This window comes from Apis florea, unplaced genomic scaffold (genome assembly GCF_048593485.1).
Source record: "Apis florea isolate Af1SG1 unplaced genomic scaffold, ASM4859348v1 contig_3078_pilon, whole genome shotgun sequence".
NCBI lineage: Eukaryota > Metazoa > Arthropoda > Insecta > Hymenoptera > Apidae > Apis > Apis florea.
The window spans coordinates 926047-950626 of NW_028256702.1; the positions used below are offsets into that span (position 1 = coordinate 926047).

Here is a 24580-nt window from a genome sequence, read left to right on the forward strand (position 1 = left end):
TAATATACTTGCTAAATAACTAATAACTTTTAACTAATAAATTATATTGATATATAATATTTATCATTATCAAAAAAATTAAAAAAAAAGAAATATCTATAAGATGAAAGTTTAACTTAAAACTATTTAACTATTCAAGACATTTTAATATTTCTAAACATACAATGAATCGATCATGTGTTATACTCACTCTCTTAATAAAGGGCGGTTGCGGAATCTTCGACGCAGATTACTAACGATTTCTGTTTCACATTTTGCAAAAAATAACCAAATGACTGCCATTACGCAAGTTAGGGCGAAAGTTAAATTCATATCTGTAAAAGACAGACAAATATCATTCTGTTAATTGACTAAAATACACGATTACAAAATTATCATTAAGTCATTTGTCCCATAATTAATTACTTAAACGATTAAATTTTCCAGAAAAGAAAGCTTATGTATATATTTTAAGAAACTGTACGAAGCGCAAAAACACGCGGAAGTAACGCGTTTTCATGTCCATCATGTAAAAAAAAGATATGGAAGAAGATGCTTATTCACCTGTATGATGGAGGATTGGAAATCGGCGGAAGAATGCACGGTCCACCGTTTCCACGTGGCTTTTTATACAGCAACTCCATCATCCCCGGTATCCCAGGGGAAACGTTGAGCTCTTTGAATTTTAATTCACGTAGCTAAGGTCTGATAAACAATTTTCTTAACCGCGTAGACACCTTCTCTGTCGAACGTTCAATATTCAACGATGGTATCTGATGATTGGCATCTCGAATAACCGAATTACCGTTTTACCATCCTGGCTTCTCTCACTCACAAGATAATGAAAGCCGCTTTGTCTACGCGCGAACTGTCTTAATTCTGAGAAATTCTGAATAAAGTTGTAAGTTCCTCTTTCCAACTTGAATGAGTTTTCTTATAAACAGTTTTCTATTGGATTTTTTCATCGTTTCGATTAATCTATAATATGAAATTGAAATATAAAATATGATATGAAAATGTAATCTAAAATATAATATAACATGATTAATATCAAGGTTATATATGTAATGTAAATGTACATACAATATAATATATATTATATACTATTGTATACAAATATATTTTAATAATTATTTTGTTATAAAGAAAATGCATTTAATTTCGTTCACCGAAATTCAAGTAATTTTCATTTAAAAGATAATTAATATATTTTATATGTGACGTATACATTATTAACGATTGTTGTAGAAACAAATTTTTCTATAGCAATCAATATATGATATTGATAATATTATGTTATATTATATCTAAATTTTAATATATAAATAAAATATACATATATATTTTTATTTTATTTATATTTTATAAATATGATATTGTTGAATTAATCGGCATTTTTAATCCATTTATCCAATAGAGGCCGGTTAAAAGGAAGTTTATCATAATTAATTTCGGAAAAGAAAAAGAAAATTTATTATTATTTTTATAAAATTTCTTTGTTAATAGAATAAATAGAATAAATAATAAATAAAAATAATAATAGAACTGCGACAGTATATTAGTGAAATAGCGTTGCTAACAATTGAATGCTGAGCGTTAGAAAAAGAGACTTGACAGAAAGAAAAGATGAGATAGCAATATTCGAAATCGAATGTTATGTTTGTGCGTTTTTAAGAATACGAAAGCCTAGATCAACAATCTTTCCCGTTGCTAAGATAGTGTTGCTTTGTTCTGGACTCAGTACGTTCGTAACGTTCATATAACGTATATTAGAAATAAAAGTGTAAGAAAAAAAATTAATGAATTCGTAATATTCATTCAAGCATACATGAAAAAAAACAATTACGATATGTAATATGCATTTTTTATGTGATATACTATTATCAGATTATTATTTCTCTCTGCACAAGAATGAAAAATATTTAGTGCAAGTGAAATGAAGATAAATATTTTGTCAGTGATTTGATTGAATTTAATAATCTGAAATTCAAATTGATTTTGGATTCTTTTGTTCATGTGAAAATAATTAAAAAAGCAATTGTGGATATAAAAACATATTCAACCTTCGAAATCTTATAGAAGTGTGTTTTGATTTGCTTCTATACTATTTCGATAAGTATGGCAGGTTGAATGAAATACAACGATTCATCTATGATTTTAAATGAAATATTATGCAATCATTATATAACTCCAAATATTGTAGAATTTACTAATTTATTAATTTGTCTTAGATAAGTTTCTGTTAAGTAACTAATATAGATTTCAATTTGCATAATTAAAATTTTTTTTTAAGTGATACAAAAATGTTGCATAGTTATATTACACGATATTTATGTACATTGTGTATTAACTTATATTGAAATTCATTTAAAATAATCAATTCTATATACAAAAAAATATCAGTATATTTATTTTCATGGGGGGGCTCAATTTCGCTGAACGTTCTATTAAAAATTATATATATTTAAATCGATTTTTTTAGAATCGATACATCGAATTAAATACATTTCATCTTGATATTTACTGTAATACTAAAATAAGATTCACTGTACGTATATATGGACTATCAGTGTTGCCAAGTTTAATATAATGCCATAATTTATATCTAAAGTTGTCTGTAATGTATAATATTATATGGTATATATTCGTATTACGTGTCTTCCAATGATATGATTTAATACAATTATATGTATTATTATAAAAATGGATATTAATTTGTTACGTATCTATGTATCATATCAGTTTTACGTATCATGTGGATGAACATACATATCAGAATTTGATACGAAGATACGTAACGGGACCAATCGGCCATTTCACTGTTCCGTTGCTCATTTATTTCTGTTGTAAACAGAAATAACGCATTGAAGTGTTTGGATTGTTAATATCTTTGTCATAAAGAAATTATTTCTATCGAATATTTTTTCGAATTTATAAAAATTTCAAATAATAATAATAATAATAATAATGATGAATAAAGAAGAAACCCTTGTGTTCATAAAATTATATCGTAAAAAGAATATTCTTTGGGACCCGAAACATCCAAATCATTATAACAAGAAGGAAAAAGAAAATGCATGGAAAGAAATTTCAAAAGAAAGTAAAAAATCTGTAGATGAATGCAAGAAAAAGATGGAATATCTTTTGGCAGCTCTTAGAAGGGAGAAAATGAAAATAAATAAATCTATTGGATATAAAAGTTCTTGGTTTGCTTTTGATAGTATGAAATTTATATTGGAAAAAAGCAAATATATTCAACCATCTAATTTGGTAAGTAAAAATTAAATTAGTAAGTTGTATTTTATTTTAAATAAACTTACAATATAACAATTAACAAATTTTTTAACTATATTATAATAATTTTGATTAAATTTGGAAAAAAAATTAAATCAATAGTTTAGGTTTAATTCGAAAATTAAGCATAAGATTCGATTTTGTATTCCTAAGAACATGATTAATGCTATTTTGTTGTAAAAAAAATAAATAAATAATTTTTTTTTTACATCAATATGAAAAACAACAAATAACACAATAAAAACTTCGTTTAATTATCTTTCTTATTTTCTGCTTAAAGAATTATAAAAAAGATTCAATTTTGAGCGATTTAGATCAGAAATTTAAGAAAAAAAATTATAATTTTTCTTCTCTTTCATTTAAACAGATAAAGAGAAATAAATAATTCTTAAATATTGTATTTACAGAAGAAAATATAATTCTGAAAAAAATGTAATTGTAATTTATTATATTTATTACATTTATTATATATCTCTATTATCTTTTATGACATTGCAAAGTAAATGTTTAAAGAATTCTATATAGTTTTAAAATCTTTAATTAATAATATTGATTACTTTTATCTAATTTTATCTGAAAAAAATAAATTTCCAAATTTTTTTTATCTTAATTTTATAAATTATAATAAAATTATTACATAATAACAAATAATAATATTCTTTTTGAAATAGGCCCAAAGTGATCAAGAATTTAATAAACCAGGAACACTAAAACGTGAAAAATTCTCGTCTTCAAAATCACAGAACAAGGGTACCAATTCCGGCCATTGCTCTCAAAAAATCGCAATAAAAAGAAAAAAGTTACAATCATGCGTTCAGCAACAATGTTGCGTCAGAGATCGTGAATTATCAACAACCACAAATAACGTGGTTGATGATGAATGTTACTATTTTGGAAATTTGGTGGCTTCGAAATTGCATATTTACAATAATCACGTACGTTGTTTCATTCAAAATGATATTTTGAATATTTTTCTCAAAGCCAACAAAGGTTATTATAATAATCTTAACTCTTCCCCTAATCGTATACTAGAAGAGACAGTTATTGTCAATCCAAGTTACCCATCTGCTCATTCTCCTGCAGCTTCCATATCATCTCATAATTCTTAATTTATTTCAATACAAATTAAGTTATTTAAATTATCTAAACAATTGTTGATAAAACATTTTTGATAAAATAAAAATATGTTAAATTCATAACTATATTACTTTCATTCTTTGATAAAGTATAAATATAATAAGTTCCACATTGAATGCAATTTTTGATTACTTATTTAGAAATATTGAAAAGATTGAAATATAAATCTTCAATGGCTAGAAAATGCTTATAAATGTTTTATTGCTTCTATTTCTTGAATGAAATTTCTTTTTAAAATGCAATATTTTTTTCTTAAATTTTCAAACTATTCATATGTTCAATAATAGAATAATATAAAATTGTGTCTATGATATTTGAAACAATGACTATTTCTAAACTATTTAAATATACCTGATAAATTAATTCATAATAATAAGCCAAAAATAAGATACAAAATTCAATTATAATTAATAATTATATATTGTTAATAACATAATTTATATTAATTATAAATTCTTTTTTTAAAATTAAATTTATTAATTTATTATGTAAATTTTATTATATTATAGTAATAAAACTATAAACGAAAAATATTAAGTATAATTTTATATACATATATATTATAATCAGTCTTAAAACTTCATTATCTTCTAGAAAACTTTTACAAAATATATGTAATATATTGAAATTTATGTGAATCATTTATCTTTTTTTATTAAATGTTTTCAAATATTTATTTTATTTTACTTTTGTTAAAATTATTTAAATAGTTTCTTTATTAAAAATTCTTCAGCGTTTACGCCAAAGTGAAGTTAAAGTTAAATATGATCATGTAGATAAAAATTCGATAACTTATAATTAAAATCAAATATGTTAAGGCAATACTGTCAAATACAAATGCAATTACAATAGAAAATTTTATTTATTATAATTATTTAAATTAAATTTAAATTAAAAATATTAAAAACATTGTTTTTTATTACGTTATTACTTGTTAATTAAATTATATTTTTAAATTTTCTAAAAAAATTTTTTTAAATTCAATAGAGAAAATTGCAAAGGAATGAAAATATTTTAAAATTAGATAAAATTATGTAAAATTATTTATTGTGATCTATTTTTTATTTCATTCTTGTTTTTACTTTTTCAAAATAAAAATAATGCCATAAGCAAACAATATAAAAAAATTTAATTCAATTTAAAATTTCGTTTAAATTTTATTAATTTTAATTCTTGAATATCTTGTTTTTATTTCAATATTAAATAAATACAGAATATAACAAAATGTTGCTTCAAATAATTCTACACCTTCGGATCAATGAAAATTTGTAAAAAAAAGTTATATGCAAAATTGACCTTGACTGAAAAATTCAAGATCAAAATCAATTAAAAGTCTTATTAAAAATATGCAACAGTTGAAATTGCGAATTGAAAATTCGTATTATTGTCAAAATTACTATAAAAAAAAAATTCTTACATCGCTCATTTCTCTTGTCTAAAATATAAACAAACGTGATTTAAAAAAGAAAAAACTGGATTTGCTTCTCAAGTTACTCGTTAATCCACCAACGCCTATTATCTAACGTAAGTCGGTTTACGCGATAAGTTTACGCTATATTTTAGTTATATTTTTTTCGCTTACGAAAAGAGACAGCATGATCTAACAACACACTACGCAATCATCGAACCGATAAATCAAATTCGACGTAACTTCATGCGAATTTCATGGTCAAGGATTACGACAGTTCTCAAATGGCTTCGGTATTTGCGGTGCTTCCAAGCCATCCTATATAAATCACCGACGGTCTCTTTGAAAATTCAATTGTTCTCTATCATCCGACCTAAATTCATCATTTGCGCATCCATCATCGTAGTGTACACGGTGTGTACATTGAACCTGTAGTTTTTAATCATTCGTATGAAGAACAACAGGCGTTTCACCAATCTTCCTATTGCTCGACCCGTAATTATGACCGAGGATGTAACCGTAATGATTCAGAAGGGCCTGTCCGAGTGGTGGAGCGAGGAAACCGAGTATATCTTCCAACGAATCGAACGATGGGCCGCGTACGCGAGAGGTTACAACCGTTTGAGGTCTCAGAGGCTGTCGAGAGGTCGCATGACCATGCAAGGTGGACAGGAGCCGCGATGGAACATCTCGTCGAATAAGCTAGTCATCGATGACTCCACGTGGAATCCTCGTTTCCACACCTTGAAAAAATCTCGACGAAAGTCACGGCCTGAGGAGACCAAGATCAACTGTTGCGGAACCTTCAATTACCAGTCGAACAGCAATCTCGACAGTTCCTGCTTGGAAACGTATAGGTATGATCATAGTATTTACTTCAAAACTATTGGCGACATAAAGAATGGGAAGAAGGAGGTGAACGATGATACGAGGAACGAGGGTGAAGATAGGATTTCTATTAGCAGCGAGGAGTTGGTTGAATGGGACGTTAGCACGGTGTCGGATTTTATCGCCAATCAATTACTGGAAGGCAGGATCGATAATGATGATGATAATGAAAATGTCTTCAACCCGAGGGCAAATTCTGATCGGAACGAGAACAGGTTTGCCTCTGTCACTTGGTTCAACGTGGATTTATCCAAACTCGATCTAAATGAAGACGATGTTAGCATTGGCAATGGGCAAGATGACGAGAATAATTTGACCATCACCGAGATTGAGGAAGAATCGAATAATAATTATATACAGAGTGGAAAATCTCTGGTGAATACGAATGCGAGGAATGAAACGAAATTAAGCTGTCTGAACGAGGATAAAATTACGTGCAACGGAGGAGGAGAAAGGAAGGAGAGAAACGAGGAGGGTATGAAGAGGTTCCATGAGATTCGAAGAACTAAAAGATTGTTGAGGACGGTTAAGCAAGTTCCGGTTGTAGGTGACAACAATGTGATTTGGCCGAGTGTTTTATTGAATTACACTAAAAACATCGACTCTTCCAATTCGCCGCATCATTACAAGAAATCACAGAAATGAATATAAATTTTGGCAAATATTATCATTACTTGGTGCATTATATTGATTGATTTACAGTTATATAAATGTTTCAATAATAATAGACTAATATAAAATTATGTATTTAATATCGTTTCAGCGAATTGAATGTATGTATTTCTTTTGTATTGAATACGCATCATGTTTTTTCTTTTTTTGTTAACCATAATTCCTGCAAAAAATACAATATGGAAAATAAATTAAATTTATACATAATTTATATTGTCATTTGTTTGTTTGAAATCATTAATGTGTGCTTTCGTATTTATTATATATGCATTTTTTTTTTTTATCAAATATTTTCTTTTGGGTATCATTTTATCGATTTTGAATGAATTAATACAATACTTCCAAATTTTTTCTTCTTTTATAATATAACGAATAAATGATGTGCAAACTTTCTCCTTTCTATTCGTATAAAAGAAATTACAATATATTATCCAAAGTTTATTTCATAAGAAAATGCATTTTTCAAAATGCACATGTAAACATTTTAAAATATGCAAATTTAAACCATTCTTATCTTGACTTCGCATAATTGGTGACTGAATAATCAAAATTCGAATAATTGATGTACAAATGTAAATTTTTAATAGGATAATCATTTTTAATATATATAAAATAAATTTATAAAAATATAATTTGCTCTCATAGTCTAATATTTAATTAATTAATAATATGAAATTTTTGATTAATTAATTGTATTAAATTATAAATACGTTATATTAGATGAGAAAATGAATTGCAATTTTTAATAGATAAATCATTTTTCCGAAGTGAAATAATTAGATAGATCTATTTTATTATTTTTTTGGCTATATATTGGAAAATTGTAAGAATTGGAAGAAACAAAAGAATATGTAAATGCTAGAATAGATGTAATACAATAAAATGTATAGCAATAAAAAAATATTTTGCAATTATTTTAAAAAATTGCCAAACAACTTTTATTTTTTGTAAAAATAAACATAAAAGAAAAATATTTATATAAATATGTTACATCAAGAAGTAAATAATATTTCTTTCGATGTAAATGTACACAAATAATATATGTATGTATATTTTATTTCTACAATGACATGAGATTTTTTGTTATCTAGTTAGATTTTCATTTTCGTCTTCATTATATTGCAAAATTATACTGCAAATATAAAACTTGTACAATTTTTTTTGAATTATATAGCTTAAAAGTAGATATTTGAAAATATATCACGAATTTTTTCAGAATTTTTTGCATAATGTAAACATACAAAAAATAAGATTCTAATGTATTATTTGTCATATTAGGTGCCATTGTAGGACAGGGTGTCATTTATATTCTAATACTAATATGATAAAATTCTAAAAATTACTTAAATTGTACTTGTTGAATTGTGAAAAAATAAAATAAAACAAAAATATACATATATGAAATTCATTATAATTTGTTAGAAAGTTTACATTAGATCTTATTTATTGATCATATAATTATACATAACTGAGAAAAAATTCAATTAACGTTAATCTCTATTTCTTACATAATTAATCTCTGTTTTTCTGTTTCTTTGACAAACTATTTGCGTCACGTAATGCTGCGCAATTCAATAATCTTTTCTTTATGACAAATTTAAGTATATAATATATAACATTTTTATTTTAAAAATGAATTATTTTTTTTCTTTAAAAAAGTAATCACATTATATCTAGTATATTATTTTAATATCTTGTGGAATACATTTGTTGCAATAATACCATAACATGAAACGATACAAATGATTTTATGAAAAATTTGCAATTTTTCAATTATTAATATAAAAAAATTGTTATTGCTTATATTTTTTTCTGATATGGTTTTGTAAATAATTTTTGAAATTTTTTTAAAATTTTAATATATCAAATCAAAACATTCAAACATTTGAAAATCGTAATTTTTTAAATATTAAATATTAAAATATTCTTCATTATAAAAAATTAAAAATTTTGTTAACATATAATTGTATGAACTAAATTTTGATTGTATTTCTACGAATAATTAAATAATTGGATTATAATTTTAAATTAATATAATTTTTAATTAGATTCTATATATTTATTATGACCTTCAAGATTAAACAAGGTTAGAAAAAAATAAATGTTATATTTATAATATAATATGTTGTATTGATAAGGCTGATAACAGTACTAAAACTTCTCTCGTTGTCACTTTTTTAAAAATGTTTTCGAAAAAAATATTGGTCTAATATATCCTGTATATTGTTTTTGAATGACACTAAAAGTTCAAATACGTGAAAATTTTGTTAAACTTTGGAATTTAAGTTAAAGAGCGAACAAATAAACAAGACCTTTAAAATTAACATATTGTCACTTCTGAAAAATGGTTCTTACTGATAATTAAAAATATTTGCAATACGTTAACAAGGATAAGTATTTGAAACAAAATTATATTGAAACCTTCGTTTTATCGAAAAAGATACTAGTTATGAAAGATAATAGAGATTGTTATACGATCCTGTTACATGATAACGCAATATAACTAGGAAGATCATAAATTTCAAAAATTATACTCTTATTATTATTTTCTTAATATATATTTAATAAATTTGTAACAAAAAGATTTTTACGAAATACAGAAATCATATAAAATTCAAAAAATTTAAAAATTTTAAAATTAACAGTTTTGATAAATTTAAAATAATAAAATTAATTAAAAAAAGAAAATAATATAGAATTAATGTAATCTATCTAAATACAATATTTTACAAATTGTATAGATATTTATGAAAAGAAATTAAATAAAAAATAATATAACTTGCTTATGTTTATATAAATTATAGATTTATTAAAGATTTATTTCTATTGTATCGTTATCTTTTCCTTATAAAACATAACATATTTTATCATAATATTTTTTTGCTTAATATATTTAAATGATTTTACGAAGTATAGAATTTTTTAATTCGAAGTTATAACATTTAAATACATTTCAAAAACCACAATATTTTATATTCTCGTCAAATAATTAAGTTTCCATATTAATTATTAACTATTAATTATTTATTAATTATTAGTATATATAGGATTGAATTGAATGAATAATGATCTAGATGTTATATAGATAATATTAATCATACAGTACAGCTATAAAATAATATGCACTATGCGTATATTACAAAAAGAGATATTTAACTTGTTCAGTGCGAAATCGATACGTATCTGATAGGTTATTGAATGACAAAGTCGATGTATTAAGTGGTCATTCATTGTTTTCCCAATTCTTTAAGTATAAAATATTTATGATTATTTTAAAATAAAAAAAGAAGAAAAAAATTATGTCTGAGAATGCAATTAATATTTTATCTTGAAACCATTGAATTAAATATATATAATAAATAGAAATAAAATAGAAATTACAATTTATTAATTTGAAAAAGATATATTTGATTTTTGTTTTAATCCTTTTATTTCTAACTTTAATTGATACCCATTCGAGAAATATATGAATTTAAATATCGACTATATGTTATATTTAATTAGTCATAAATACTTTATATAAATACTATAGCTAGCTTTTAGAAATTAATTCCAATTGCAGAAAATTCATTGTAATCTATATTTATACATTCATAATAGATTTCTCCATACTTATATTAAGATCGATCTGTTTTCATTACACTCTATTTCCCATCTTGCTTCATCTAATATGAATTTCAATTGCTTATAAATAAGCCTTAACCAACATTTTTGTAGACTAATTCTTGTATTTATTTTGACATTCTATAATTGATACTTCAAATTATCATATATCATATCATATATATCATATTAATATCTTATATGTATATAGTAGATACATAAAAGGTTTAGTAAATTATATAATGAGATATTTCTTAAAAAAAAAAAATAATACAATATTGCATAGTTTTTAACAAAAACAATTTTGAATATAATATATATTCAATATATAGCTATAATATAGCTATTGAATATCACTTGATTAATTTATATATATTTTATAGAAAATAATACAAATTATTATTAAAAATTAATTCACAAAATAATATTATTTCATACTGATATTTTCATGTAGAAATCAATAAACATGAATGATAGTAATAAATCACAATAATATGAATCAGTAGAGTAAAAGATAGTAATGAATGAGTTTTATCTACTTTAAACGATTGTTCATTCATATTTTCAATAAATTTTGCAAAAATACAATAACAATAAACTACTATTTAAAATTACTTGTCAAATCCTCTAAATAAAAATATTTATTTCTATTTGTTTCTATTTCTTCCATTCATTTCTCTCAAGTTTATTGCACCAAGAATCGTTTTCTATATCAATTGAAATATTTTTATAATTAATCCGGAAGTCATATCGTTGATACGAAAGTCGTTGACAGGACGAACAGATCCTACAACGCGCATGCACTGACTGGTGGGGCAAGCCACGCACGCAACACATAAGTTCATGCAATCCCGCAGCAAATCGATCGATTTCTCTCATTCGTCCAAGGGTGTAGTGCGTAGTATTAGCCGAAAATTGAACCGTGCCACTACGTTCAACACCACAAGAGTAAGGAAAAAGTGTACGAGCAAAATGACAAAACGTTTGGAAACCGTGGCCACTATGGCTTGCATGAAGACTCTACTGATGCTCTTCAACTGCGTTTTCTGGGTAAGAGAAGGACGTTTCATCTGGTGTAATCCACTTTTGACACGTAGATTCAAGAAAGCCTGTTATCTTGGAATACTTTGCACCCAACTGTTGCACAATATGTTATCGTCTCGCTGACGTGTTGACGTGCTATTATCCGAATGTTTTTTTTTTTTCTTTCTATTCGAATTCCTCTTTGTATTTATTATTTTGTGAATTTTTATACAGAAATCAGTTTTAACGAGATGACGCAATGTTTTTCAAGTTTTTAAGGTCATTAAAGTACATTGTGATCTTTCTTTCAAGGTTATTGACAAAAGTTATTTATAGATATTTTTTTTAAAGAAATTCTGCGAAAAATTGGGGAGAAATTTTAAATAAATATTTAAAATGAATATGTATTTTTAATAGTTAGTGACTATTTGTTAATAATTGCATGTAAGAAAATTAATAATTATATATAGCACTAATCAGTGTAATAAAAAAAAATTGCGTTTAAAGAGTTTTAAATAACGTATTATAAGTAAATAAAAGAATTTATTATCGTGTTATTACAATTATATAGAAATTAAGTAATATTGTCATATTTAAAAGAATAATGTGAAATTAAATATTTTTAAATAACGCTAAACTACTAACTAAAATCTTGCTATTCTATATAAATAAATTTAAAAAATTTTTAATAATTGAAAATAAATAATAAAATTTAAAAAATAATTTCTATTTTTATTTGTATTGTGTTTATTTTTTAATTATTTCTAAGTTTTTTCTTTAAAAATTTAAAATATTCCTTCAATTTTTTACAACTTTTATATTTAAAAAGATTCAATTTATATTTTATTAATTTTTAATTGATTCAAATATTTATAATAACACGACATTAAAAGAATCGAAATCTTTATTTTATATCTTGATTGTATAAATAATTTAAGACATAATATAAAGTAAATTTTTTTTTAGTACTAACTTTTTTTTTAGTTACAAATAGCATATAATCACACTTTAATAGATATACAACCACTCATTTTGCTTGATATAAATTAATTGATTTTTCTTGTCGATGAATGAATACTTTATTCATATGAAAAATCAAAATTTATATATTGAAATAATTGCGATATCATATTAAATTAAATTTATTTATTACATGTATTAATTGATAATTTATTGAGAAATTCATATTTATTTTTTTTACTCATATCTACTATTTAATACGATAATCGTTAAGTTCAATAAATAAAAATTTCATTATACTTTTATAATTATAGATTTATGATTATAGATATAGATAATTATAGATATATCTTTATTTCTTTATAATTTTTTTTGTTCACGTAAAAAAACAAAAATATTTATTTTAAAATATTGCTTTTTTTACATATTAAAAATATCAACGTAGGAAAATAAAATAAAATATAAATAAAAAAAATGTTGCTATTAATATAAATTCATATATACCTTTAGAAATTTATTTGAAAAAAATCTAACGAGACATATAATATTACCGAGAACCACCCATAGATGAAATATCAAGAGATTGTAACAAGATCATATTTCATGGTAAGATCAATTTTTTTCAATGTCACTAAATCATATTTCTACTCTTGAAGGTGACACGTAATTGGAATATGGTTTTTTTTATAACATTACATTATTCTGATTCGAATGTAAATAAGTAAATTTAAAATATTTTTTTTTTAAATTCATTCATTTTTTTTTAAATAAAACAAAACTATTTTTCGAGATATATTTTTTTTATTACTTTATTACATCATGATTAAATCAATTTGAAAAGCTTCATTAATTTTTAAAATTTATTCTAAAATTAGATTAAAAAAAATGTATATTATCAGATTCGATTGATTCTATAATTATATAATTATGAATCTACTACTTTTTTCAATTTGTAAGCTATTTTTAAAAAGATATTACTGTATACGAAAAGAAAATAATAAAGAAAGATATAACAAAAAATATTATAAAATTTGAATTTGTTGAATTTTTTAAATTAATTTTCACTTACGTGCTAGAGAAAAATAATTAAAAAAAAAATTTAGAATAAAAGCAAAAAAAAAAAAATTTTTTTAATAAGAAAATTCATAATTATAATTATTATTATAATTATTAGTTGGTATCAAAAAAATTTTAATAATTTAATAGTAATAACTTCATGAAAATAAAAAAATAAGTTTTCATTGATTCATTCAACAATTTAAATTTTAAATTTTATTAGAAAACAAGAATATATTATTACAAATAGATATTTTTTTATTTGATATTGAAAATGTAATCGAGTTAAAAATCCAATATTATTTTATTAAAAATAAGAATAACTTTTAAAAAAATATTTTTAAAAAAAACTTTTATATTTCTATTTGTTTAAATTGAAAATTTAAATTAAAAGTTTTCACCTTATATTGGTGAGTATTAATTGCTTTGGTATCAGCATTCTTGCTATCAACTTCCTCTAAATATATATCTACATGAATGTTATCATTGTAACCTCTTTTCCTCTGAAATCGTTAAAAGTACAACATCTGTTCATGTTGAACTTAGTTTTAATTTAATTTAATTTAAGCCAAGTAAAAAGACTATTTACTACAAAAGAAATATAATAAATTGAATTATAAAATAAGTAATATTTATCATCAGCATATGATATAAAATTAAAAATCGATATTAATTCCACATATATATAAAAATATATACAATTTAGAAATTATATGAACATTTGTTGATTATGAATTTGTTTATACAACAATATATATGTTATAAATAAAATAATTTAAATTCATATTTGATTAATTTTATGAGAATTTACGAACATAAATTTACGAAAATATAATCTATAAAGTTTTATTTTTAATTTACAATTGAATTAATTAGTATTAGTAAAATTTTATAAATCATGTATTAAAAATTGCCAAATATACTAATAAATTTTCTCTTAAATTTATAAAAATATTGATAATAAAATAAAATTTTAGATATAAATTAATAAAATTCTCAATATTTTGTTATTGATATAAAATTATAAAAGAACGATTTATATATAATCAGTAACTGTAATTCAATTCAATTCGTTTTATTACATTGGAAAATCATTTAATTTCTATAGTTCACCAGAATTATTCCATTATCTTTGAATAAAAATTATTTAATTATTTAATATAATGATAATCTTTACTTATAGTTTAGATTAAATTCTAATATTGTAATTATTATATTTCACTATAAAAAAATTTATATAAGTATTCGTATCGTTTTCATAGGTATTTGGCATATTAATGATGATCATTGGTATTTGGGTGAGAATTCAACTTCGTGATTATATAGATGTAAGTGCAGAAAGTAGTAGAACAGCTCTATTGGCATTAGCTAGTTTGGGTGCTATCTTAACTTTGATAGCAACCTTTGCCTGTTGCTGTACAACTCGTGGCCATCCAGCTCTCTTATACTTGGTAAGTCAAATTATATTTGTTGACATTGATATTAATTTAATATAAGGAAATCTGTACAATTTTATTAATTATCATCAATTAGATATTAAGAATTCAATCTATTTTAATCGCTTTAATCGTTATAATTATTTATTAATAATCAATTTATTATCAATTCTGTGTGAAATATTTGTTGTTAAAAATATTTGTTTACAGTACGGAGCGTTTTTAGCTGTTGTTGCATTATTGGAACTTGCAGCTGGTGCATCGATTTATGCTTATCGTACCAATTTAAATGAAAAATTCGATCAAGATCTCAATGAAACTATGTCTGTTTATGGATTAGATGAGAGAAAGAGCGCTAATATCGACACTATGCAATCCACTGTAAGAAATTAGAGAAAAAAATCAATCATTAATTAGTTATTAAAAATTTTTATATTTATATGTTTATGTTATATGTTTCAAAAAATGTTAGAACATTCGTAATTTGATGTTCCAACATTTTAGGAATATATATATATTGTGTTTTAAAATATTAATATAAAAAGTTCACATATACTTTAAATTAATACTTTTTTTACCATTAAATCGATCAATTTAAATGATATATATGTATATTTATATATATTACATTATACAACACGTATGTACATAAAATTTCATTAGATACATGAAATTATTAATATTAATAGAAATTATATTAATAGTAATTACAATACAAAAATAAATAAACTAAATTAATAATAATAATGTATAAACTAAATAAAAATAACTTAATAAAAATAAAGTAATAAACTAAATTATTATATAATATTAAATTATAATTATTTTCATTAAATAAAAATCACTTTTTATTTTTAGCTGCAATGTTGTGGTAACAGAGGTTACACCGATTGGTTAAATATGTCTCCGCCAAAAGAAATTCCGCTATCATGTTGCAAAGTACCAACGAATATATGTGACATTAATGACATAAACAACATTTATATTCAGGTAAGATAGAAAAAAAATATATGTAAAAAATCTGAAGTAAAGAATTTATAAATAATATGATACACACAGAAATATTCGTATCTTATATTACGAATAAATTCATCCCCTCAAAAATTCTAATTTTATTGAAAGTTCGCGTGTATGTAGAACATAATAAATTATATATGGAGCAATTTTTTTATTGACATTTTTTAATCTCTTCTAGAAAATGATATCAATCCTTAAAATTTTTTTCAATTTCATTTTTCAATAGATTGAAAATTAAAAACTAAATATTTTATAATTTAAAATTTTGTTTTATTTCGTATTACTACAAAATTATACTTAAAAAAAAAACGAAAAACGTACTAAAATACGAATTATATATATTTAAAATAATTCATTATGTTCTATATATTCACAAAGTTTTTTTTCATTAAGAATAAAAATTTGTTAAAAAGTAAAATACTTTTTTGATTGACTGTATATATATATTATTGATTTTATAACACATCTATCTCAAAACAAAAAATTAAAGTATCAAAAATAAAAAAAAATTATCATTAGACTATTTAATTAAACAACTCTAATTGTGCAGATTATTAGCTTATCTAATTAATTTTTTTTTTACAATCGTTTTAACCAATGCTGTTACACTTTGTTCACTAACTTAATTTAAGTGCTTAAGTACGTATACACTATATATATGCTACGTATACACATAGTTATAATATATTGCAATCGTAATGAATTTCATCGTAATAATCGTAATAATAATTATAATAATTTCATCGTAATGAAAAAATTAATCAATTATCAAAAATGCTCAAAACAACAATATTACATAATGTACATTTTTTTCACGTATTTAGGCTAAATTTCATTATATGTAAATTGTGCAATTTCTATAAATAAAATATCATTCGATAGAGTATCAATAGAAATATGCTAGTAGTTTTATGCGAAAACGGTAAAAATTGCAGAAAATTAAAAAAACAAATGTTCTTTTATTTATTTTAATTATTTATTTAAGTTTATAGAAGAGTATTGTTTTTTGATAATCTGTAATAATCGCTTTTGAATTTTTTCTATTCATTGCAATTTATTTATAGATATTTTTTCAATCACTAAAAAAACTTATTTTTGTATATGAATATTTGTATTTTTAACAGTTAAAAGAATCGAGTTCTGTTTTTAATCTTCGAATGTCTCTTCCATTCATATTAATCTAATTTGAAATCAAAGTTTTCGCACAAAAAAATATCATTAGATTTGCCTTTTTATATCGAATATATAAAGGCATTTTATTACAAAATTTATCACTTTGCACAAAATAAAATAAAATTTATATTTATCATCTTAAAATTTATCTAATACAATAAACTAGAAAGATTTACATTTTAATTTTCAGGGCTGTTACACTCGTGTATTGCATTTCATAAATGGTAACATCGGTCTGGTTGCTGGAATAGCAGTTGGCGTAGCTTTCTTCCCGCTTATAGGCGTCTTCCTAGCGTGTTGCTTAGCCAGCAACATCAATAAAGTCAAGTACGAGCAGGTTGCTTAGAGTTTTCATCGTTTGCAGAAAAACTCGCCGTAAGAAAAATCCCCACACTTGGAAGAACGGCGTTTTAAAACAATAAATCTCGATTTTCATATTAATGATTTCGAAAAATTGCACGATTGCGTACCAAAATTTCATAAAGAACGAGACTGTTAACGTATAGGTGCTGTTAACGTATAGATCAGAATCATTATTTTTCTATTATGTTTAAAATTATACAAATATTATAGTGTTGTTAAAAAATGATTAAATTGTAATAGGCCAATTTTTTTTTCAAATAACTTCTTTCACATATATTTTGTGTCATATGTATTCATTATTGAAACTTTTCATTCAAAATGCATGTAAAGCACGCCTTTAATAACTTGAATGGAAAGTTTAGCATGTGTTCTATCTGATAAAGAATATGTTAAATAATTATTTCTTTTTCCGTCTTGGTTTTATTAAAAAGAAAAAAGAACAAAAAAGAAAATTAATAATTTTTTAAATAGTTCAATAATTTTATTATTACATACAAATAGAAAAGATATTGATAATTTTAAATAACTTTTAAGTTTGTATAAATAAATATCTGTAAAACTATAATTGTCTCTAATTGCAGAAAATAAAAATAGCAAATTTTAATAAAAAGTGCAATTGCACGAAAAAAAAAAATTACAAATCAATAATATTAAATTATTTGATAAAAGATGCGAGTTTTTCATTATGTTTAATGAGTAATTTTTTTTATTATTTTTACAAATTAAATCAAAAGTTAATAGCGCATGTGATTTATTATTTTAGTGTTTTTATATAAAATTAATTGCATGTATAGTGTCACATTGAAACGAAATTAAAAAGAAAACAAAACTTTTTATTTAATTTATCAACAGCAAAACGCACAAAAAATATTTCAATGTATACTACTTTTTATACATAGACAATAAACTGAATAGATTTCTTTATAATAATTTGAATGGAATGATAAAATTGATGAATATTTTCAAATTAGTAATTTGAATTATATTAAAATAAATGATGAATTCAATAATCAATTATGATAGAATTTAAGATTATTTAAAATATAAAAATTAAATAAATATTTTAGAGATATTTATAACATTAGCCAATTCATTGTTTTTCTATCATTTACAACTATGTAACAAAAAAATCTTTTGAATCATAATTAAACGATGTCAAATGTATTACAATCGATGTAACATATTTATAAATTATATTACAAAATTATAAATATTAATTTAGAATGATAGTTTTTCCATTATATAAATAATAAATCTATTCAATTCGAAAGAAATCTATTCAAATTATTGTTTTATACAAAATAGTAAAATTTTATCTTCTTCCATTTTTCCCACATCAACTTTAATTACGAGAAAAATGCTAGAAACAAATAGTATTAACATCTTGCATATGTATATTTATATATATATATGTATTTTTTTAGCTATAATTTATATGTTTTTCTTATTATTAATATTATTCTCTATTTTTCATATATTTATTTAATTCATTCTAATAATATTATAAATATAGAATAAATGAAATAACATCAAATGTAATATGAAATTATAAATTGATGTTTTCAACTTGTTAAACTTCAGAAAATTGATAAAATATGTTTTATAGTAATATAAAACTCAAAAATAGATCTGTTTCATAGATAATTTCTCAAAAAAATTAATGGTTTACTATATTATAAAGAAATTCATCTAACATAATAATAATTTTGATTTTAATAAAAATTTGTGTGCATATAAAGTGTAATAAATTATAAAAAAATATTTTTTTTATTAATGAAAAATATTTTTGAGAAAATGAAATCAATCTCCGAAGTTTCAGTACTTTTTTCAATGTTTTAAATACAATTCTATTTATGAATTTTTTTGTAATTATACAATATTAAAAATTAAATATAAAAAATTTTCTGCTCTATTTTTACTTACTAATATATTTAAAAAAATGAAGAAAACACTAAAAAATTTTCTTTATTTTCTTTATTTTTTTTATTTTTTTAAATATAACTTTATAATATAATATAATATAATATAAAATATAATATAAAATAATATAAAATAGAATAAAATTTTTCATATAATAAATATTTAATTTTTAACATAGAATCATTTTATTGTAAAAAAATTTCCATACAAAATTGCATTCAAAATTTGAAAAAATTTTAAATATTAAGTTCACTCCTTCAAAGATATTTCTTATAAATTCAAAACATTCTTTATGCTCATGTATGTACACAAATTTTTTTTAAGATTAAAATTATCAAATTAAATGAATTTTTTAAAATACAATCAATATCTTGAATCATTATACTGCATATTCAAATTACAATATATCATAAAACTTATATTATGTTATATATAATCATAGTATTTATAGATTTTGATAACAGAAAATTCGGTTGATTACAGTGATATATGAGATAAGAATTGATAAGAATCGAAGAATCTTAAATTCTATTTTATTAAAAAAAGAATGAAATTTATCCTAAATAGCGATTTTCTTTTTTAATTTGATATATCACTGTATTCCTATCTTCTAACAAAACCAAATATATCATTTCTTAATTTAATATTAATAATATTACTATTTATATATATATATATTTAATGCAATTATTATTATTTTTTTTTTTTTTTGGTTTACGATAGTTGTTAGCTTATTTATGAATATAACTTTTAAAAAAATTTTTTAAAATTATGAGTGATTTTTTTTTCTATAATTTTATAACAATTTCTTAATTTTTCAAATATAATCTATAATGATTATAGTTATTAATATTTATATGTTTTATTAATATTTAATATTTAATTTTTCATCTATAAAAAGAAAATCTGTGTAATCTCTTTGATATATATATATATGTATACACACATTATAGCATGCATTTTTTTATTGCTAACTTGTATCGAAAAACACGTGGTCGTAACTTTTTTGAATTTCTAACACGTGAATTGCCGTCAATCTTTCGTGATATCTCTTCAATTAAAATCTATTATTATATTTACATGTATTATAAATATTATATATAACAAACATTTCATATATTTATAATATATATATATATATTCGGTGAACGAGTAATATAATATTAATTGTGATTTTATGGAGATGCATGCATAAATTAAAGTGCATTTAATAATATATTTTACATTTTTAAAAAATTCTTTTTTTATTATTATGCACTTTTTTTATGATTTTTTCTATTGAAAATTTTATTTTATTCTTTTCTTTATCAGATAAATATAAACGTATATATGTACATCGAAGTTTGAAACGAAAGTATAGTTAATTGCTTAAACATAATTAAGATATATAATTATTTTATTATTTAATTTGAAATTTTATATATTACTTATTATATTTTATAACTATTCATGCCAAGAAAACAAGTTATATACAATATAATAATTTCTGATGATAATATATAAAATTAAAATTATTTTTTAAAATAAAATACATTCTCTTGTATTGAAATTTTATTTTATTTACACATTTAATTCAAATATTAATTAACAAATTATTAAATTTAAACATTTCTCATTAATGCTTAATCGAAGATAAAATTCAATAATTTTTATGTTATTGTATGTTTTTTGTTTTATTAATTACAAATATATCATTGCATGTATGCTATCATTATAATAGCATCATATCATATACAATAGCAACAAACAATTGTCAAAAATGTTAATTAATTGAACAATAATTTTACATAATACAATAATTTCCAACTAAATGTATTAATTATTACAAAAAGTAAAATTAGATATGGAGATTAGATGCGATAGAAAAAGGTGTTAAAATGAAAACCCATACAAATAGAAAATAATTCGTGATGAATAAAATTGCAGGTTGCTATGGAGCAGCAGTCCAATTACAAACGGATGAACAGGATTCTACATTTGATTGTTAAAATCATTTTAAACGGTTATTTCCTTTCATAGTAATATTAAGGATCTAAATATATATTTTCTTTGTTATTAGTAAATTGAAAGATTATTCGAATTGAATTATATCTTGAGCATCTAAAGACTATAATATAAATATAAAATATTATTGATATTTATATTGATTTAAAATACATATAATTACATATTATACATATATATATATAATTTTGAAATTATTTTTACTATTTTGATATTAGATTTTATTAAAAACTATTTACTATATTCATTTTCAATATGAATAAATCAATAAATCAATAAAAAAATCAATAATCTTATCATTAATATCTAAATAATTTAAAACATTTTGTTTTGTTATTAAAAAATTAATGACAAAATTAAAAAATAAAAATCAGTTAAAAAAATTAATCAGAATAATTTTTTAAAAACAATTCTTTATAATAATTCATACTGATTATTAATTTATGATAAAATACTTCCTATTTGTATTTTAATTTTTAACAAAAATATTATTTAATGAAAAACGAAGAAAATTTAATTTCGGTCTTTAATATTACATATATACAAGTTAAAGTAAACATATATCTTAAAAACAATTATAAAATTGTGTATTAAAATTTGATTATAGAAAAATATTTTTTGAACGTTTTTTTTTTTTTTTTTTTTTGAAAAAATGATAGATATATAGATTTAAAAATCTATATATCGACAAAATGCATTTTTTTTTCTTATTATGATATTTTTATGAACATAAAAATACATATTTTGTTACAGAGAATTATTTTTGAAAATTATGTTGCGCAACATTTATATTTATATAATATTAGAGAAATTAATATCGTTGTATCTATATCTTGTTAAATTAAAATAAATATACATATATATATTATATATTTCTCAGGAAAGATTAAGAATAATAAAAATATAATTGTTTCTTGAAAATTTAATATTTTATCTCATAAAATTTATTCTTTAACAGTGTATAAATTTATTGCATAAATATTCTTAAATGCTATGCATTATATTTTTTCATTGTATAAAATGATAAGAAGATAAATTTTAATGTCATTTTACGCATTTCGTCAACTTAAAAAAGGATAAATATATTTAATGCTCTACAAAATTGTTTATTATAGCTTTATCTAGTTTTATCTAATGAGTTTTATTATTCTTTAAATGAGAAATAAAATATTCATATAATATCATATTTGCTTAGAAATCACGAATATGTAATTTAAAAATATTTTTTTATGTCTAATTATTTTTTTTTTCAAAATATTTTAATTTAACATACTAAGAAATTAATTTTTAATCGAACAAAAATGAATGTCAATTGTATTTATTAAATTATAGCCTTATTTTTCTCATTACTTTACAAAATTTAACAAATGAATTATTTATATTAATTATACAATATATGTATACGTTCTAATAATAAGATATATAAGAAATATAAAATATTTCATTCCTATTTTCTTCATATGCGCCTTATGCTAATTCAAATTAACTGAAGCTAGCTGTAATTTTAGAATTGTAATCACACCTCATATATAAAATTATTAAATCTCTTATAAAAAATATATTTAATTATATTCATATATACATATTTAAAAAATATATATGTATACACATAAATGTTATGTTTTATTTCGAACGATATAATCGTATATTTTGAATCTATCAAAGTTATATGAAATTTAATTATTAAATATTTAAACGTATAATATTAAAGTCATCTAGCACATTAATCGATATATTAACATCGTTATTATTGATGTCTAAAATTACATTGTTTTCATATAAGTACTCTATAAAATGTTAAATATTTTACATATATTACAAATATTTAAATAAATATTTAATGAAAGAAGTGTTTTATTTCAAAATTTCCCTGTCTCTTTAATAATTTTTAAATTAGTTAATTCTTTGATTCTTAATATGCAAATATAAATGCAAAAAAAAAAACTTAAAATTCAAACTTAATGTTGTCAACTATTAATGATATTCAACTGTCTTTGAATATTATTTTTTTAGTGCCATTTAAATAGTCGATGAATAATAATAAGAATTACGAAATTCTACAATTGATATAGAAAAAGAATGGAATATATATATCGATAATTAAAATCTTAATTTTAATTCATAATATTTTTTAAATTTAGATTCGTAATTAATTAATAAAATTAAATATTTATCTTGTATAATTATAATAATATATTTTATATATATAAATTATTGTATTTGGATTTGTGAATATTGGATTGTACTAATTAAAATAAATCTAAAATTCAAACATGAATTAAATTATTATATATATTGTTACATGAGCATTGCAAAATTGTCTTTTCATATTTTATTTTATTTTACAATTATTTACAGTATATATAATATTTACAATATTTATTGATATCAAATATTTATAACTATACAAAATGAAATGAGGCACATCCATGTTTCAGAAATAATTTTGTTGAATCGATATTTTCGATATATCGTTAACAATTGATCATCTTGTCATTTCTTATTCTATACTATGATCATCAAACATACTCGTAATAATACTTATATGTAAATATAAATGCAAATAATAATAATCAATTAGATTATTATTATACAATTAATTACACACGTTATCCTTTATCTAGATTTCAATTGCTTAAAATACAAA

General features: G+C 21.4%; 6 protein-coding genes across 10 annotated transcripts in view; 3 read left to right on the plus strand and 3 right to left on the minus strand.

Moving 5' to 3' along the window:
- LOC116414991 (uncharacterized) overlaps positions 1-24580 on the minus strand; it is a 39736-nt gene that overhangs the window by 7165 nt on the left and 7991 nt on the right. The window lies entirely within an intron of this gene.
- Dsk (Drosulfakinin) overlaps positions 1-24580 on the minus strand; it is a 30925-nt gene that overhangs the window by 484 nt on the left and 5861 nt on the right. The window contains exons 1-2 of one of the 2 annotated variants that reach the window (XM_012491299.3): positions 544-682; positions 191-314 (exon numbers count right to left, since the gene is read on the minus strand). In XM_012491299.3, coding sequence (XP_012346753.3) covers positions 191-312 — 122 coding nt within the window. In that variant the 5' untranslated portion in view covers positions 313-314; positions 544-682. Of the gene's footprint in view, positions 1-190; positions 315-543; positions 683-24580 lie in introns of those variants that run through there. The other variant, XM_086908465.1, reaches the window with a different exon arrangement.
- Positions 898-24580, minus strand: part of qtc (GRIP domain-containing protein quick-to-court) — a 69331-nt gene continuing 45648 nt past the window's right edge. The window contains exon 8 of the mRNA XM_086908448.1: positions 898-957. The gene's annotated coding sequence lies outside the window, so the exon portion shown is untranslated. The remainder of the gene's footprint in view (positions 958-24580) is intronic.
- Positions 2794-4475, plus strand: LOC105736499 (uncharacterized). Its single transcript, XM_012491297.3, has 2 exons — positions 2794-3249; positions 3945-4475. Exons 1-2 carry the CDS (start codon positions 2947-2949, stop codon positions 4380-4382), a joined length of 741 nt encoding a protein of 246 aa, XP_012346751.1. The 5' UTR covers positions 2794-2946; the 3' UTR covers positions 4383-4475.
- Positions 6162-7585, plus strand: LOC100865748 (uncharacterized). Its single transcript, XM_003697077.4, has one exon. It carries the CDS (start codon positions 6269-6271, stop codon positions 7349-7351), a length of 1083 nt encoding a protein of 360 aa, XP_003697125.1. The 5' UTR covers positions 6162-6268; the 3' UTR covers positions 7352-7585.
- Positions 11093-23779, plus strand: LOC100865632 (tetraspanin-7). 3 transcript variants are annotated; one of them, XM_012491296.3, is made up of 6 exons: positions 11093-12031; positions 15283-15471; positions 15667-15837; positions 16315-16446; positions 17837-18021; positions 21856-23779. In XM_012491296.3, the coding sequence occupies exons 1-5, from the start codon at positions 11825-11827 to the stop codon at positions 17990-17992; spliced, it is 855 nt and encodes a 284-aa protein (XP_012346750.1). In that variant the 5' UTR covers positions 11093-11824; the 3' UTR covers positions 17993-18021; positions 21856-23779. The 3 variants fall into 3 exon arrangements, with proteins under 3 accessions (XP_012346750.1, XP_086764589.1, XP_003697124.2); XM_086908463.1 differs by lacking the exon at positions 17837-18021; XM_003697076.4 differs by lacking the exon at positions 21856-23779 and having other exon boundaries at positions 17837-18677.

Bases quoted from the DNA above. Each gene is read 5' to 3' on its own strand.
- LOC105736499 (XM_012491297.3), top strand. From the start codon at position 2,947: ATGATGAATAAAGAAGAAACCCTTGTGTTCATAAAATTATATCGTAAA. The intron at 3,250-3,944 runs GTAAGTAAAAAT...TTTTTGAAATAG, and splicing joins ATATTCAACCATCTAATTTG to GCCCAAAGTGATCAAGAATT.
- LOC100865748 (XM_003697077.4), top strand. From the start codon at position 6,269: ATGAAGAACAACAGGCGTTTCACCAATCTTCCTATTGCTCGACCCGTA.
- LOC100865632 (XM_012491296.3), top strand. From the start codon at position 11,825: ATGCAATCCCGCAGCAAATCGATCGATTTCTCTCATTCGTCCAAGGGT. The intron at 12,032-15,282 runs GTAAGAGAAGGA...TCGTTTTCATAG, and splicing joins TCTTCAACTGCGTTTTCTGG to GTATTTGGCATATTAATGAT. The intron at 15,472-15,666 runs GTAAGTCAAATT...ATTTGTTTACAG, and splicing joins ATCCAGCTCTCTTATACTTG to TACGGAGCGTTTTTAGCTGT.